The sequence below is a fragment of the Rhizophagus irregularis genome, chromosome 30 (assembly GCF_026210795.1).
Source record: "Rhizophagus irregularis chromosome 30, complete sequence".
Taxonomy (NCBI): domain Eukaryota; kingdom Fungi; phylum Glomeromycota; class Glomeromycetes; order Glomerales; family Glomeraceae; genus Rhizophagus; species Rhizophagus irregularis.
The window spans coordinates 323,550-336,705 of NC_089458.1; the positions used below are offsets into that span (position 1 = coordinate 323,550).

The 13,156-nt window shown below is 28.5% G+C and overlaps 3 protein-coding genes across 3 annotated transcripts; 2 read left to right on the plus strand and 1 right to left on the minus strand.

Moving 5' to 3' along the window:
• Nucleotides 1-2,095: 2,095 nt before the first annotated feature.
• On the minus strand, nt 2,096-4,399 carry OCT59_021491 (uncharacterized protein). Its single transcript, XM_025315793.2, has 5 exons — nt 3,907-4,399; nt 3,716-3,845; nt 3,474-3,635; nt 3,059-3,373; nt 2,096-2,984 (listed from the first exon to the last, which is right to left on the minus strand). Exons 1-5 carry the CDS (start codon nt 4,368-4,370, stop codon nt 2,370-2,372), a joined length of 1,686 nt encoding a protein of 561 aa, XP_025182006.1. The 5' UTR covers nt 4,371-4,399; the 3' UTR covers nt 2,096-2,369.
• Nucleotides 4,400-7,646: 3,247 nt separating this feature from the next.
• Nucleotides 7,647-9,829, plus strand: OCT59_021492 (uncharacterized protein; the record flags this gene model as incomplete). Its single annotated transcript, XM_025315794.2, has 7 exons — nt 7,647-7,955; nt 8,208-8,222; nt 8,291-8,352; nt 8,437-8,572; nt 8,644-8,715; nt 8,849-8,905; nt 9,029-9,829. 7 exons carry the CDS (start codon nt 7,647-7,649, stop codon nt 9,602-9,604), a joined length of 1,227 nt encoding a protein of 408 aa, XP_025182007.1. The 3' UTR covers nt 9,605-9,829.
• Nucleotides 9,830-11,275: 1,446 nt separating this feature from the next.
• OCT59_021493 (uncharacterized protein) lies at nt 11,276-13,054 on the plus strand. The gene is made up of 7 exons (XM_025315795.2): nt 11,276-11,508; nt 11,584-11,795; nt 11,871-11,982; nt 12,095-12,288; nt 12,384-12,503; nt 12,570-12,783; nt 12,862-13,054. Exons 1-7 carry the CDS (start codon nt 11,360-11,362, stop codon nt 12,914-12,916), a joined length of 1,056 nt encoding a protein of 351 aa, XP_025182008.1. The 5' UTR covers nt 11,276-11,359; the 3' UTR covers nt 12,917-13,054.
• The last annotated feature ends 102 nt before the right edge of the window (nt 13,055-13,156 follow it).

Consider the following 13,156-nt stretch of genomic DNA (forward strand, 5'->3'; position numbering starts at 1 on the left):
TATTTACTTCTAATAAGAGCATAAAAAAACAAATAAAATTGGCTATTAGGAAAATGGTTACACTTATCATTATAAGGTATCAACTAACAGAATCAGTTTTAGTTAATGTTAATGATATTATAATTTATAATGTTCCTTTAACCTGAAAAAATGTAGACTTATTACACCATTTAAATAATGTTGCTACTCAAAATTCATTTAACGATAAAATTCAAAAATCTGAAACTCAAAAACTTTATTTTTAATAAAAAAATTGGTAAATCTGAAACTTTTCTAAACTATAATTAGTTTCAAAAAAGCATAAAAACAGTTTAGGCAATTAATTTTATTATAAAAGATAGTTTTAGATTAAATTTTGACTAAACTAAAATTTTAAAATAATAGTTTTGGCAAGCATCTTTACATTTGAAAGTCTAGAGCAAAGTTATTTTTATTTGAATTACATGGCAGAAGAAATACAATATAGTTAGATTTAAATTAGAAATAAATAATCTATGTAAATACATCTGGAATAATAAAGTTTAAATAATGCTATTAGAAAACATTTCAGTCAGATAGTTTTCAGTAGTAATGCTAATAGTTCAGTTCAATCCAACTTGAAGCTAAAGTCAAACCAAATTGATTGACTTGATTGACTTAAATCTTCAAGTCAAACTAATGGAATTCACTGTTTTATAATAATCAATCACATCCCATACCACTTTAATGGTAATATTTGGCTACAAAACCTTTAAAGTTATTACTACTAAAAAAAGAAAGTGTAAACTTGTTTTATATTTCAAAAAGTGGAAAGATTTAAATAATCTTATAAGTAGAAAGTATAAGATTAAAGGTAAGATGTTAAATTAGTATTATTTTGCTTTTTCACATTTTAATCACAAATTTAAAATTAGTATTCCAATCCATAATTTGGCCAATCTGTTCAATTCAGATTGAATTTAAATATTCACAACTTACATTTTTAGATGGATGAATCCATTAATGAATTCAAATAATAATTCTAGGATACTGATCTAAATTATATATATATAGATATATATATTTCTTAATTTTTAGTTTTCTATTATTTCAAAAATTTTCTTATGAATCATATATTAAGTTCTAAATCATGGCTGATAACCTTTTAAAGTTCAATTATTAAAATTTGGTGAAATTAAGAATAAATTCTTAAATCAAATGAAATTAATTCAGATAGATTCTAAATAAAGGATAAATCTATTGATTTGAATTATAATTTGAATGAACTGTTAAGATCTGGATTGAATCCAGATGACTCTTTAAAATAGAATTGAAATACTATTTCAAGAACCAGGAAAAGACTTAAGATTTTATAAACAATTCTCACAAAAAGATTTCCTTACTATAGATAAAGTTACAGATATGTACTAATAGGATTCTCCTGAATTCTTGCAAATGGCAAGAGTATAATAAGAAGTAAGATAACACAAGAGGCCCTTTCAACTAGAACTACAAATCTGATGCCACTCAGAGTAAGGATAAGAAAAAGAAGGTTCCAGAATCTTCAAGTGAAAACTTTATAAGGAAGTAATTGAATTGAAAGATGTTAAAGAAGCTAATGGATAGGATTTAAAAGTGACAAAAAACTGGGCTCTTTTGCAATATGAAGAGTTAACTTCTTACAATAGTTTTAGTTTTATTTGTTTTTACAGATAGAATTTCTGAAATTTTTTTTATCAGTTAGTCAGTTCTTTTTCTCTCTTGAGTTTTTTGTTGCCATAGGGCTGCTAACTTCAATTTCTATTTTCCCATCAGTATTATTATACTTTAATTAGAGTAGAGAATGGCTGAATTGACCTTTGGATGTGTAGCTTTGTTTTTGTAATAGTTTGTAGTATCTTTCACTGTTCGTTTAAATAAAGCGTTTGCCAACTCAAAAAAAAAAAAATTTTGTAATCAAGGAGTCAATTATTGTTATTATAGAAATTAAGCAACGACCACACCAATTCGAAAACAGCAATAAATGATTTTAGAATTAGGTTTATAATTATTTTAAACTGCTTTTCAAAATTAACCTAATATTAGTTATTTAACAATCATATAATTATTCTTTCTACAATTTTTCTTTCTTATTTAATTCTTATCTCATTTTACTATGTATTAGCATAATAATAAAATTATTGGATAATAACGGGAGTTGGTTATAAAAATTGCATCTAACCGATAATAATATTATTAGATGATTTAAACTATTATTTAGTTTAATCATTTTTAGAATCTCACTATTACAATATTATACAGCGTGCAAAAAAAAGCTTTTACGAATATTAAAATTAATAATGTTTATTAGATTTCTTATTATTTACTTAAATTGCTTGATATTCTAATAGAATTTTTTTTTAAGAAAAATTTTATTCATCATTAAAAATATTCCTGTTTCTTCTTGGTTTTTTATTTACAACAGGAATATCTTCTTCTTCCTCATCGTTATCAAGTAAAAGACTATCATTCATATCAACATCAGCATTGACTCCTTCAATATCTTCATTTGCCTGCTTTGTAACAGGTGATATGTCACCATCCTCCTCTTCGTGCTCTTCATGCTCTTCTTGATCATTATCTTCTTGATCTTCTTGATCATTATCTTCTTGATCATTATCTTCTTGATCATTATCTTCTTGATCATTATCTTCGTATTCATTCAAATTCTTTGCCCTGTCCATTTTGAGATGGCGTTTTCGTGTTCTTGGCACGTCGTCATCAGAAGATAAGTCCCTCTTCCTACGACTTTCAACAGCCCTTTCTTTTCCTTTATGTTTTTTTTCTGGGCGGCCATACTCATCATCAGAATCGTTTTCATCTGCAACCACAAAACCAGTATCATCCTCATATGAATCATTTCTTCTATAGGATGAATATGTTAGTTCATCTGGATCTGAATAATCATCAAAAGACCTTTTACGTGATCTTGATTTTGATGTTGTAGTTGCACGTTTTTCATTACGTGGTTTTTTTTCTCTTTCACCCTACAAGGATTATGTTATATTGACAATGAATATACAAGTTATATTAAATAATTAATAAATATATAGAAATATACTTGAAGTTGCAATTCGATCAATTTTGGATCATTTATATCGACAAATTTTGTCTTGACTTGCTTAACATTTCTAGCTTGAATGGCGGCACTCAGTCTTTTGTGTGTCCTGCTGCTAGCATCAGGACGGAAAGTAATTTGATGCGTCAATCTTGCATGATTTTCGATTGAATTACTATGAATATTTGGTATACCAAGAAATGTATGTTGTTTTGATATATCATGAGAATTGATTAGAAACATCTCTTCGCCAATAAGAAGTGACATTGAACCATCCGACCACTTTATCATTTTAGTGTTTGATTCCTTTACTTCGGTCTAGACAAATATTCCGTTAATTATTATTATTATAATTATTATTATATACGTCATATAACTCAATAAGTTAAAACAAGTTACAAAATCAAATTATAATTGCCTCTCCTCCCATTTCGTTCCTTTTATATCGCCATCTTATGGTGTTTTCTGCACCCAATCTAATTGTAGTCTCATGCTTGTAATCGTCTTCTTCCGTATAACTTTCAGGAGCATAGGCTTGGTTACAATAAGTAAAAAAATTTGGCAATTTTGCTATATAATACTAAGAAAAACAATATATATTAATTTATATTAAACCCGGTTTGATGATTAAATATTGACGTAGGAACGAAAAATAAATACTTTTCCGTCACAACTCTCTGGAGGTTTTGCGTAGGTTAACTCATAATTTCCAGTATTAAATGATCTAGGTCTAGTATACTTTTCATCATCTGAAACCGGTGTAGTAGCTTCAATTGATTCCCTACGTGAACTTTAGCAATGAAAAGAATTAATAACAAATAAGGTAAAGTATTATTAGATCAAACACTTACTATTCATTATGTTCATCTTCATCACTAACTGCACCTCCAAATAAATCATCAATATCTTCATTATCGGAGTTATTCTTTAAAGTATCTGCCTCTGTAATTTCCCAAGGACTTTCTTTTATCAATTGATTTTCTGAAAAAGATTTGGAATTCGTATCTTTATTTTTAGGAGATTGTGCAGTTGGCGTTATCGACCTTGAGCTACTTGAAGATCTACCACGAGAGCTATCTTGACTAGATTCTGCAATATGACGTTTCACACGTTTATGTTGAACCACCTCATGATCACTGCCTGAATCGCTGCGAATTGATGTATTTCGCTCTATTCCGATTGAATTATCGTTTTCATTTTCGTTAGAGCTATGTTGAGGACTACTTTGTATACTACTGTGAGAGCTACGTCGGTTACTAAGAGGACTACGTTGGGGATGATTATTTTCACTTGTTGGTGTCGATGAACTTGACATTGATTATTATAAAGCTTTTCTATTTAGTTGAAGCAGTGAAATTTGTTATTTGTGGCTTGTTAAAAACGTATTATGTGACAAATATGGCTTAAACATCACCTGTTGTGACCACGTGAATGATCGTTAACTTCTAACACGAATATATAAGTGACCGATCACAAAATATTTTTTTTTTTTTGCTCTTTGCCCTTCGGAATGTCATCAGTATGTAGTTACTTCATTGCCAGTTTTTCATTTAGCTGAAAAAAGTTTCCTCCGAGGAAAAAAATTCGTAATTTATTTTTTTTAAAAAACTTAGCGACATATAACAGTCTTTAATGAGAGGTGAGGAAAATCCTTGAAGGATTCAAAATCGACCAGAACACGTTACAATTATTATATTCAAGTAATTATAAAGACTTGTAAAGACTCGGGTTGAATCACGCAAGGTAAGCAGCATATTATTTGTTTTGGATATTTATTTTTAGTTTATTTTAGATTAATACTTTAAATGGTAAATTAAAAATTATTTGTATTATTTTTTTTTTATCTAAATTAATTTTAACTTATCAATTTTAGCATATTAAATAAAGTCAACCATAATGTAATTAACTTAATTTGTGACTTCCACGGAAATTATAATATTATTTATTTTTCGTAGCTTAAACTAATATCGTATTTTTGTTTATAAAAATTCATGGAACATGCTCAATTTTTTTTTGTTTTTTTGATTTTGCATGCATATTTGTCGCACGGGTACACATGGCGTAAAATTGTCATGCATAAAAAGCAACGCGTGGAAAAGCTTTCTTCCAAGAGAAAATACGATGATGTAAGTATAAAATAAATTTTATCAAGAAAAAAAGATCAGTAAAATCATTTATATGTATATTGATCATAAAGATAAATTGTAACACTATAATCCTGATTTATTGATAATCTTCTATCGGGAATGTCATTTTAACAACTCTTTGATTTACTTTTTTAATTTATAATAACGAACCATTTTTGATAATATGATTAATTTATTCTTTTATTTCTTTAATAGGTTGGATCCGGTTGACAAAGATTAGGATATAAGGAAGTCGCGTGTGGAGTGGTAAAGTTGAACGGTCTACTTTCTTTTTGTGGATTTATCTAACCTTGTTGAAATTTTGTTTATCCGTTTGTTTCTTGGGAACAAATGATATTGATGTAATATTTTTTTTTCTTTATTATATGATATCATGATTCGCGTATTTTATAGATTTTTTTGATTTCGTGAGTTTAACCGTATTTTCCGAAATTTATGTATTTGGATATGTGGTATTGTTTTTTATAATGATTTTTGATTTGGGGTTGATTTAATTAAATAATAATTTTAACTGCATTAATTCTTTTTTGAAACTCTTTCCAAAAATGGCCGCGTAATTCGCGTCGTGGGTAATTTTTTTATTGTATGATTTAATTATGCACAATTACATTTTCTTTATTGTGACTTGCTTTATATGAAACTTTAATTAATGTTTTTTGTGTTTGAGTTTCACCTTCTTTTCTAAATCTAGAATGAATCGTGATTATAATACAACGATAATCTTTACTTTTTAGAATATAAATTATATAAGTATAAAAAGAAAGTTTTTGATCTAAAATGCTAAGACTTGTACAAAAATTTGTAACCATAATTCAAATTACTAAAGGTTTATATAATCGGATAAAAATTTTTTAAAAAAGAATTTGTTCTACTTGAATTTAATTGATTGGATGTAGGGTGGTTACGTTAATGCGTAGATTTATATTAGATGTAATATTAATATGCATACACATTAGCCTTTAACCTCAAAGATGATCATGAATTTCTTTTTGCATTTCTGCATTTACATTTCCCCTTATGTAATTTGCTAAGTGGATGAGGGGCAGGAAAATTTTTTCCATTTATACATTGTACACTAAACTATTTTTGATCTTCCAATTACATATATAAATGTAGAAAAAAAAATACATAATTATACATATATATATATATATATATGTATATATATATACATATTATTATTATTATTATTATTATTAATATTATTTATAGTGAGAGATTTTCTTTCATTTTGATATATATTATTCTGTTATTAATTAGTAATATATTATTAAACCTAGAAAATTTCCGTAAAGTAGTAGCCGCATAACCAAATCAGTTCAACAATTATCGGCCAATACCGATAAATCGAGAAAAATTTTTTATTTTAAATTTATACTTTAAAAAAAAGTTTCGGGACTTTTTTCGGGATTAAACGCGCGTGGATCAGTGGACGAATAAAAATCATGAGAAAAAAAAAAATGGAGAAAATCCCAGATAGGGTTCTTTCTTTGATAATACAAAATCTGCAATTATGTTTCGATTAAATAAAGATTACACAATAACAATTATAATTTATAATAATAGCTTTTTATGATTTAATAAATGAAGGAATAAATTAGCAAAAACCCGAACATTATTTGATCGAACCAATAACACTAATAACACATGATTAAATTCTAACTACTTGTTCGTCTACCTGTATAAATAAATAATCTGCGGTGACATATTGGTTGGCCAATTATTTCATCATCTAATATAAATGTTTATCAATATTTTGCTGGTAACTTTGGGATGATTTTTTTTTATAAAAACCACGAGTAAGAAATTTTTTGTTTTCTTAATATAGACCATTATAAAAAAAATAAAAATAAAAAAAAAAAATAAAAAAAAATTTGCTGTAAAATCGGAACGAACCGTGAGAGTTTTCTTATACTGTATAATTCCGCCTATGAATTACATTTCTTCCTAAAAAAATCGGAAAAATATAAGATTAATACAATTACAACAGATTACCGACATAACAAACAAAACACAAGGGCACAACAGTCAATTTTTGGGTTATAATGCGACAATCTCTCCAATTGGAATTGTATAAATAGATAAAAAACCAGGTATCGGATTGGTTGTGGTGGTTAAAAATCTTCTACTTTTTGTGTGAGAGACCCCTGGACAAGTGCCTATTATAACAAAAATTATTTTGGGGGTTGAAATATAAGCTAAAATTAAATCTAATTGTTCAAGACATCACGCCCTATCGAAACACATTTAATCCATTTAAAGTTAAACTGTATCAATAATTTTTGCTGGTAGTACATCAGTCAGTGCGCGGTAGACCGAAAAAAAAAAAAATTAGGAAAAATTAAGACGCATATAAAAAAACCTGAAACTTGTTTAAATTTTTCTACCCCCCTTAAGTACGTACCTTGTAAGACTATTTTTTCTGACTTCAAGGAAATAATAAAATGGCGGATCCTAACGCGCAACCTATGCACCAGCACCACTTAAACCAGCAACATAGAGCAGTACAACACCAACCACTTAGTATAGGTGGGCCAGGTGTCCCACATCTTTTATTAGATCCGCAAACTCTTGCTGCTGCTCCTCCACCCTTGCACCCTCAACATCAATTTCAACCTCAACATTATAGTGTTCTTGATAGCTTTTGGCAACGACAAGTGCATGAAATCAGAAATGAAGATCATGATTTTAAGGTTCATCAACTTCCCTTAGCTAGGATAAAGAAGGTTATGAAAACTGATGAGGAGGTTAAGGTAGAAGAATTTTTATTTATTTTTCGACAATTTGAATTGATCAATATTTTGATGAAGATCGTAATATATGGTTACACCGGATCATAGATAAATTTTTTGTACGCGTGATTCTTTTCCTTTCTCTTTCTTTGTGTCATGAATTTAACAATCTATTTCTTTAATTTCTTGATTTTACTATTTTTTTACATTCCTGGCTATTTAAATATGTAAATTTATTCTTTCCGATTCCCCACGATATTTTCAAAATGAAAGATGATCAGTGCTGAGGTAATTAATATAATAATCTAGATATCTTTTGTTTAATTATAAAATATTAAGATTTTCGGTTTTTATAGGCACCCATTCTTTTTGCAAAAGGTTGCGATATATTTATAACAGAATTAACTATGCGAGCATGGTAAATTAATTGAATTTATAATATATAATGTTTGAATATACTTTTATCTATTTTTTTTTATTCATTAATTTATCTACATAACAGGCTTCATGCTGAAGAATGCAAACGGAGGACTTTACAAAGATCGGATATTGCAAACGCGATAAAAAAAGTCGATATGTTTGACTTTTTAATAGATATCGTACCTAGAGAAGAAAAGGTCACAGTCAAAACAGAGAAGGTTAGTGACTAATTATTTGGTGAAACATTATTTTGATCGGCTCATATTTCTAAATATAATTCATCTTATAGATTGAATATCCAGATCATCAAAGTCCATATTATGGATTGGGAGTGCCTCAAGGTGGACATCAATTCAATACTGTAAGATTCCCTATGTTTTTTTTCCCTTAAAAAATGTCTGTGAGTGTCTGTCGCGCGAGATCGACAAATTAATCTTGCATCAATAGAGCATAAATTAAACATTACTAATTGAACATGTCCTTTTCGAATATAGTCGTCTAGCATTCCTATTGACCATAAAATAATAGTTGATTCTATGGCACAACAACAGGTAAAGTGCATACATTTTTATTTTTATTTGTTTTTTTTTTAAAAAAAAAACAAATTCTAATGATTTTCACATGCAAAAATAATATAAATAATATAACAATATATGTGTATTTAATAAAAATAGCAAATGTATATGCAAAGAATGGAATCGCAGCATCAACAAATGCTGCACGATCATTCGGAGCAACATCAACATCAACAACATCAACAACCACCTTTATTACCGCCACTTACTCCCGTTGCAGGTCAACAGGTATCATCTTATAGACCTCAAAATCATCCGCAGTTCTCTCATGTCTCAGCCAATGTATCTGCAGGTCCTGTTAGACAGGTCACAACAGATCAACCTTATCAACATCATCCCTATTATCATCATTCGGGATTTCAACAGCATTCACAAGAACTTCATCATCCCCAAAATCAAACACCTTCTCAGCATCATCGTCAATCCGAACATAATCCTGTACAAGTGAAATATGAATTCGAAAGATCTGAGTGGTATCCTCATCAAACAAATACGCAATTAAATGGACATACACAAAGCGGATATGGACAACATCATGTTAGTAGTAGTAGTAGTCATGGGTATGGACAACCGTTAGATCAATCATCTCATGAATATAATCATGAAAACACCGGTATGCATTTAACGCGTCACGAAGAAGGTTATGTACGAGACGGTGGTGTACAAAGAGATTAACCACCTTATTATAGATTTTTACGATTAATCTTTCGAATCTCTTTTAAAAAAATTAAAAAATTGTGAACATTGGCTAGGGTTGTATAATATTTTAATTAGAGCACAAAATTTGCTATTTAGAAATATTATTTTTTAAGTTTGAAAAAAATTACTTAAACTATGTAATAACTGATAAATAACTGATAAGAAATTTTATCTTAAATATAACTTGTTTATTTTAATTTAAATTAATACTTTATAGAATATATATGTTAGCGCCACCTTTATTTCGTGTTATGTCTTATCCACTTTTTTTTATCATCCCTCACTTTTATACGTATTCCAAAAAAGGGAAATAAGGCTTTGAACTTTTGAATATAGATTACATATAGATTGGTGATTTAATTGCTTGCCTCTCTGCTTTAATTTTTTATTATGGGCGTTTGTAATATAATAAAATAATAGAGAAATTTAAGGATTCAAAAGATGAAAAACATACATTATTTCCCGTTGTAAATAAGTGAATTAAAAATATAGGTTTATCTATCAATTCTCACACGGCGATCGCCATAAAATTTTCGGGGATTAGCGGTAGATTACATCTAAATTCATTTCACGTAACTTGTTAATCTTTGCCCGAATTATCAAGCGCTTGTTTGGCCAAAAAATCAAAATTATACGTGACTAATGAATAATCGGCGACATTGTTATAAAAAATGAAATGAAAAATTCTTACGTTTTTGAAGGATTAAAATATTAAATGAATATATAGTGGAAGCGATTGTCTTCCATAGCTGGTTTATAATAAGATTAATAGTATTAAGTATTGTATTACTTTTAAATAGTACTATATGTTACATCTTCAATGAATCCAAAATTAATAAAAAGCAATTGAATCTAAGTGCGATCCTATATATATAAAGATGTTTATTATTTGTAGTTATGGAATAAAATCATCTATATCTTTAACATTTTTGATTTACAAAAATAGTGTTAACTTAACAGCTAAAGAATAAACTATGAATAGCAGGGAAGAATTTGTTAAATCTTGTTAAAGAAAGGAATTGAAAAATAAATTACTAAAGCTCTGAATATCGGTACAGTTATTTATCATAAAAATTAAAAATTTTATATAAATTGTTCGTATAAACGCGATTTTATATAACTTATTTCCGTGTAATAAATAAACATTAATAAAAGTTGTTAAATACTTAACGTTAATCATTTTGATTCGCAAAATTCATATTACAACTAATATTATATTATTCATACGTCCAAAGATAACGAAGTATTTAACCATAATAAACTTTTTTTTAATAATTAAAAATTAAACAAACCCGTATTATAACACGTTGTAATGTAACAAGAATGTAATTTTGTGCTTAGTTAATCCTAGTTAATCATGAACGCGTTGCGTTAACGGTGGCACAATAACTCAAGTATTTTCAGTTCATGTTTTTATGGACAAGGCTTGAATATTTTTTAAAATGCTCAAATCACATGTATCTATATTTTCTGAGTAGATACACTAGTATAAATTTGGCTAGAGAATCATGATTTCGCGAGTCTCAACCAACTTCACACAATCAATACAATTATTTTTCTAAACAAAAAGGTGAGTTAACTTTAAGAAGCATTATCAATTGTTTGTTATTAATCAAAGCCGCATTGCCAACGTCTATTATTAATATAAAAAAGTGCGTTATCAAAAAGGGAGCTATGACGCGCTAGAAAAAATTCTTTTAAACACCAACATTCAACTTATAATTATTGAAAATGAAGGCTCTCATTTTACAAAAAGGTGATGAAAAAGAGAATAATAACTTTAAACATCAAGCAGTTCTTAGCGAAATTCCTCTTCCCGCTCTGAACCCCGAAAATGATGATGTGTTAATCAGATTACAAGCTGTATCATTTAACCATCGGTAAGAATTTACAAAAAATTGGTTCACATCATAGTTGTATAATAATATTAAATCCGAATTGATAATTTTTATTAGTGATGTCTGGATAAGAAAAGGATTATATTCAGGATTGCAATTTAATTCTGTACTTGGGAGTGATGGTGTTGGAATAGTGCAAGAAACATCACGCAATGAATCTTCTCACCTTGTTGGCCAACAAGTAATCATTAATCCAGGATCTGGCTGGGAAAAAGATCCAATAGGTCCCGAAAACGAATATAGAATGCTTGGATTGTTACCACTACCTGGTAAAATGAAAATTTGATATATTATTTTATCGCTTGCTTTAAATAATCAAACTAATCATAATTTGTGTTTCAAAGGAACTTTTGCTGAATATATTGTTGTTCCTCGAGCTGAAATATTTCCTGTTCCTGATCATTTATCTGTAGCAGAAGCGGCTGCTCTTCCATTAGCTGGTTTAACAGCATTCAGGTAAATTTATTTCTTGAGGGTTAATCATGTGAATATCACGATTTTCAATGCTTCAATGCTGCGCCGTGGGTATTGAATATACGAATAACTACTACATAATTGTTTCAAATAGAGTAGCCTTTACAAAGGCCAATGTTAAACCGGGAGACAACATATTAATCACAGGAATTGGAGGTGGTGTCGCTTTGATTGCATTAAGCTTTGTTTCAAGTATCGGTGCAAACGCGTATGTTACATCTTCAGATGAGTCCAAGATTAAAAAAGCTATAGAAATAGGAGCAAAAGGAGGAGTGAATTATAAAGAAGGTTGATATTTTTCTTTTAATTTTTATTATACATTTCTATCTTTTTTCTAATATATTCTGATTCCATCCAATAATTGAAATTTATGTTCATCTCAGATGATTGGCCAAAGAAGCTAAAAGCTCTCTTGCCTAATGATCGTCCGTTCTTAGATTCCGTAATTGATAGTGCAGGAGGTGAAATTGTTTCTCAAACAACGAAGCTTTTACGTCCCGGAGGTACATTAGAATTTATTTATCCATTATTCCATCACTAGGAAATAACCATTACATTAATTTATGTAGGTAACATTACTTGTTATGGCATGACATCACATCCTTCTGTATCATTTCCAATGCTTGCAGTGCTCAAAAACATCGAATTTAGAGGATCCACTATGGGTAGTAGAGAAGAATTTAAGAGAATGTTAAATTTTGTTAAAGAAAAAAAAATTAAACCTGTGATAGGTGGTATTTGGCATGGACTCGAAAACGCTCCAGAAATTTTTGAAATCATGAAGTTAGTTATTTATTTTTTTATTTTATTTTATATATTTCTTTAATAATAACTAATTCTTATGTTTTTTAAATAATTTAGTAAAGGGAAGCAATTCGGTAAATTAGTAATTGAAAATATATCACCAAAGCTTTGAATATCAAGTGTATTTTATACAATTACTTGTTATAAACAATCAGTATATGAAAATTATTCATCAGATTATTTTTTAATAAATGTGACATATAAATCTTAATGTGAGATTGTCTTGCAATAAGATGGGTTTAAATCTTCCAATTTCCCAACGTACAATAGCTTATCCAAAAGATAACTAAACGTAGACATTATATAACATTATATAAAGCGGATGCTATATCGGTAAATAAATCACTGGACT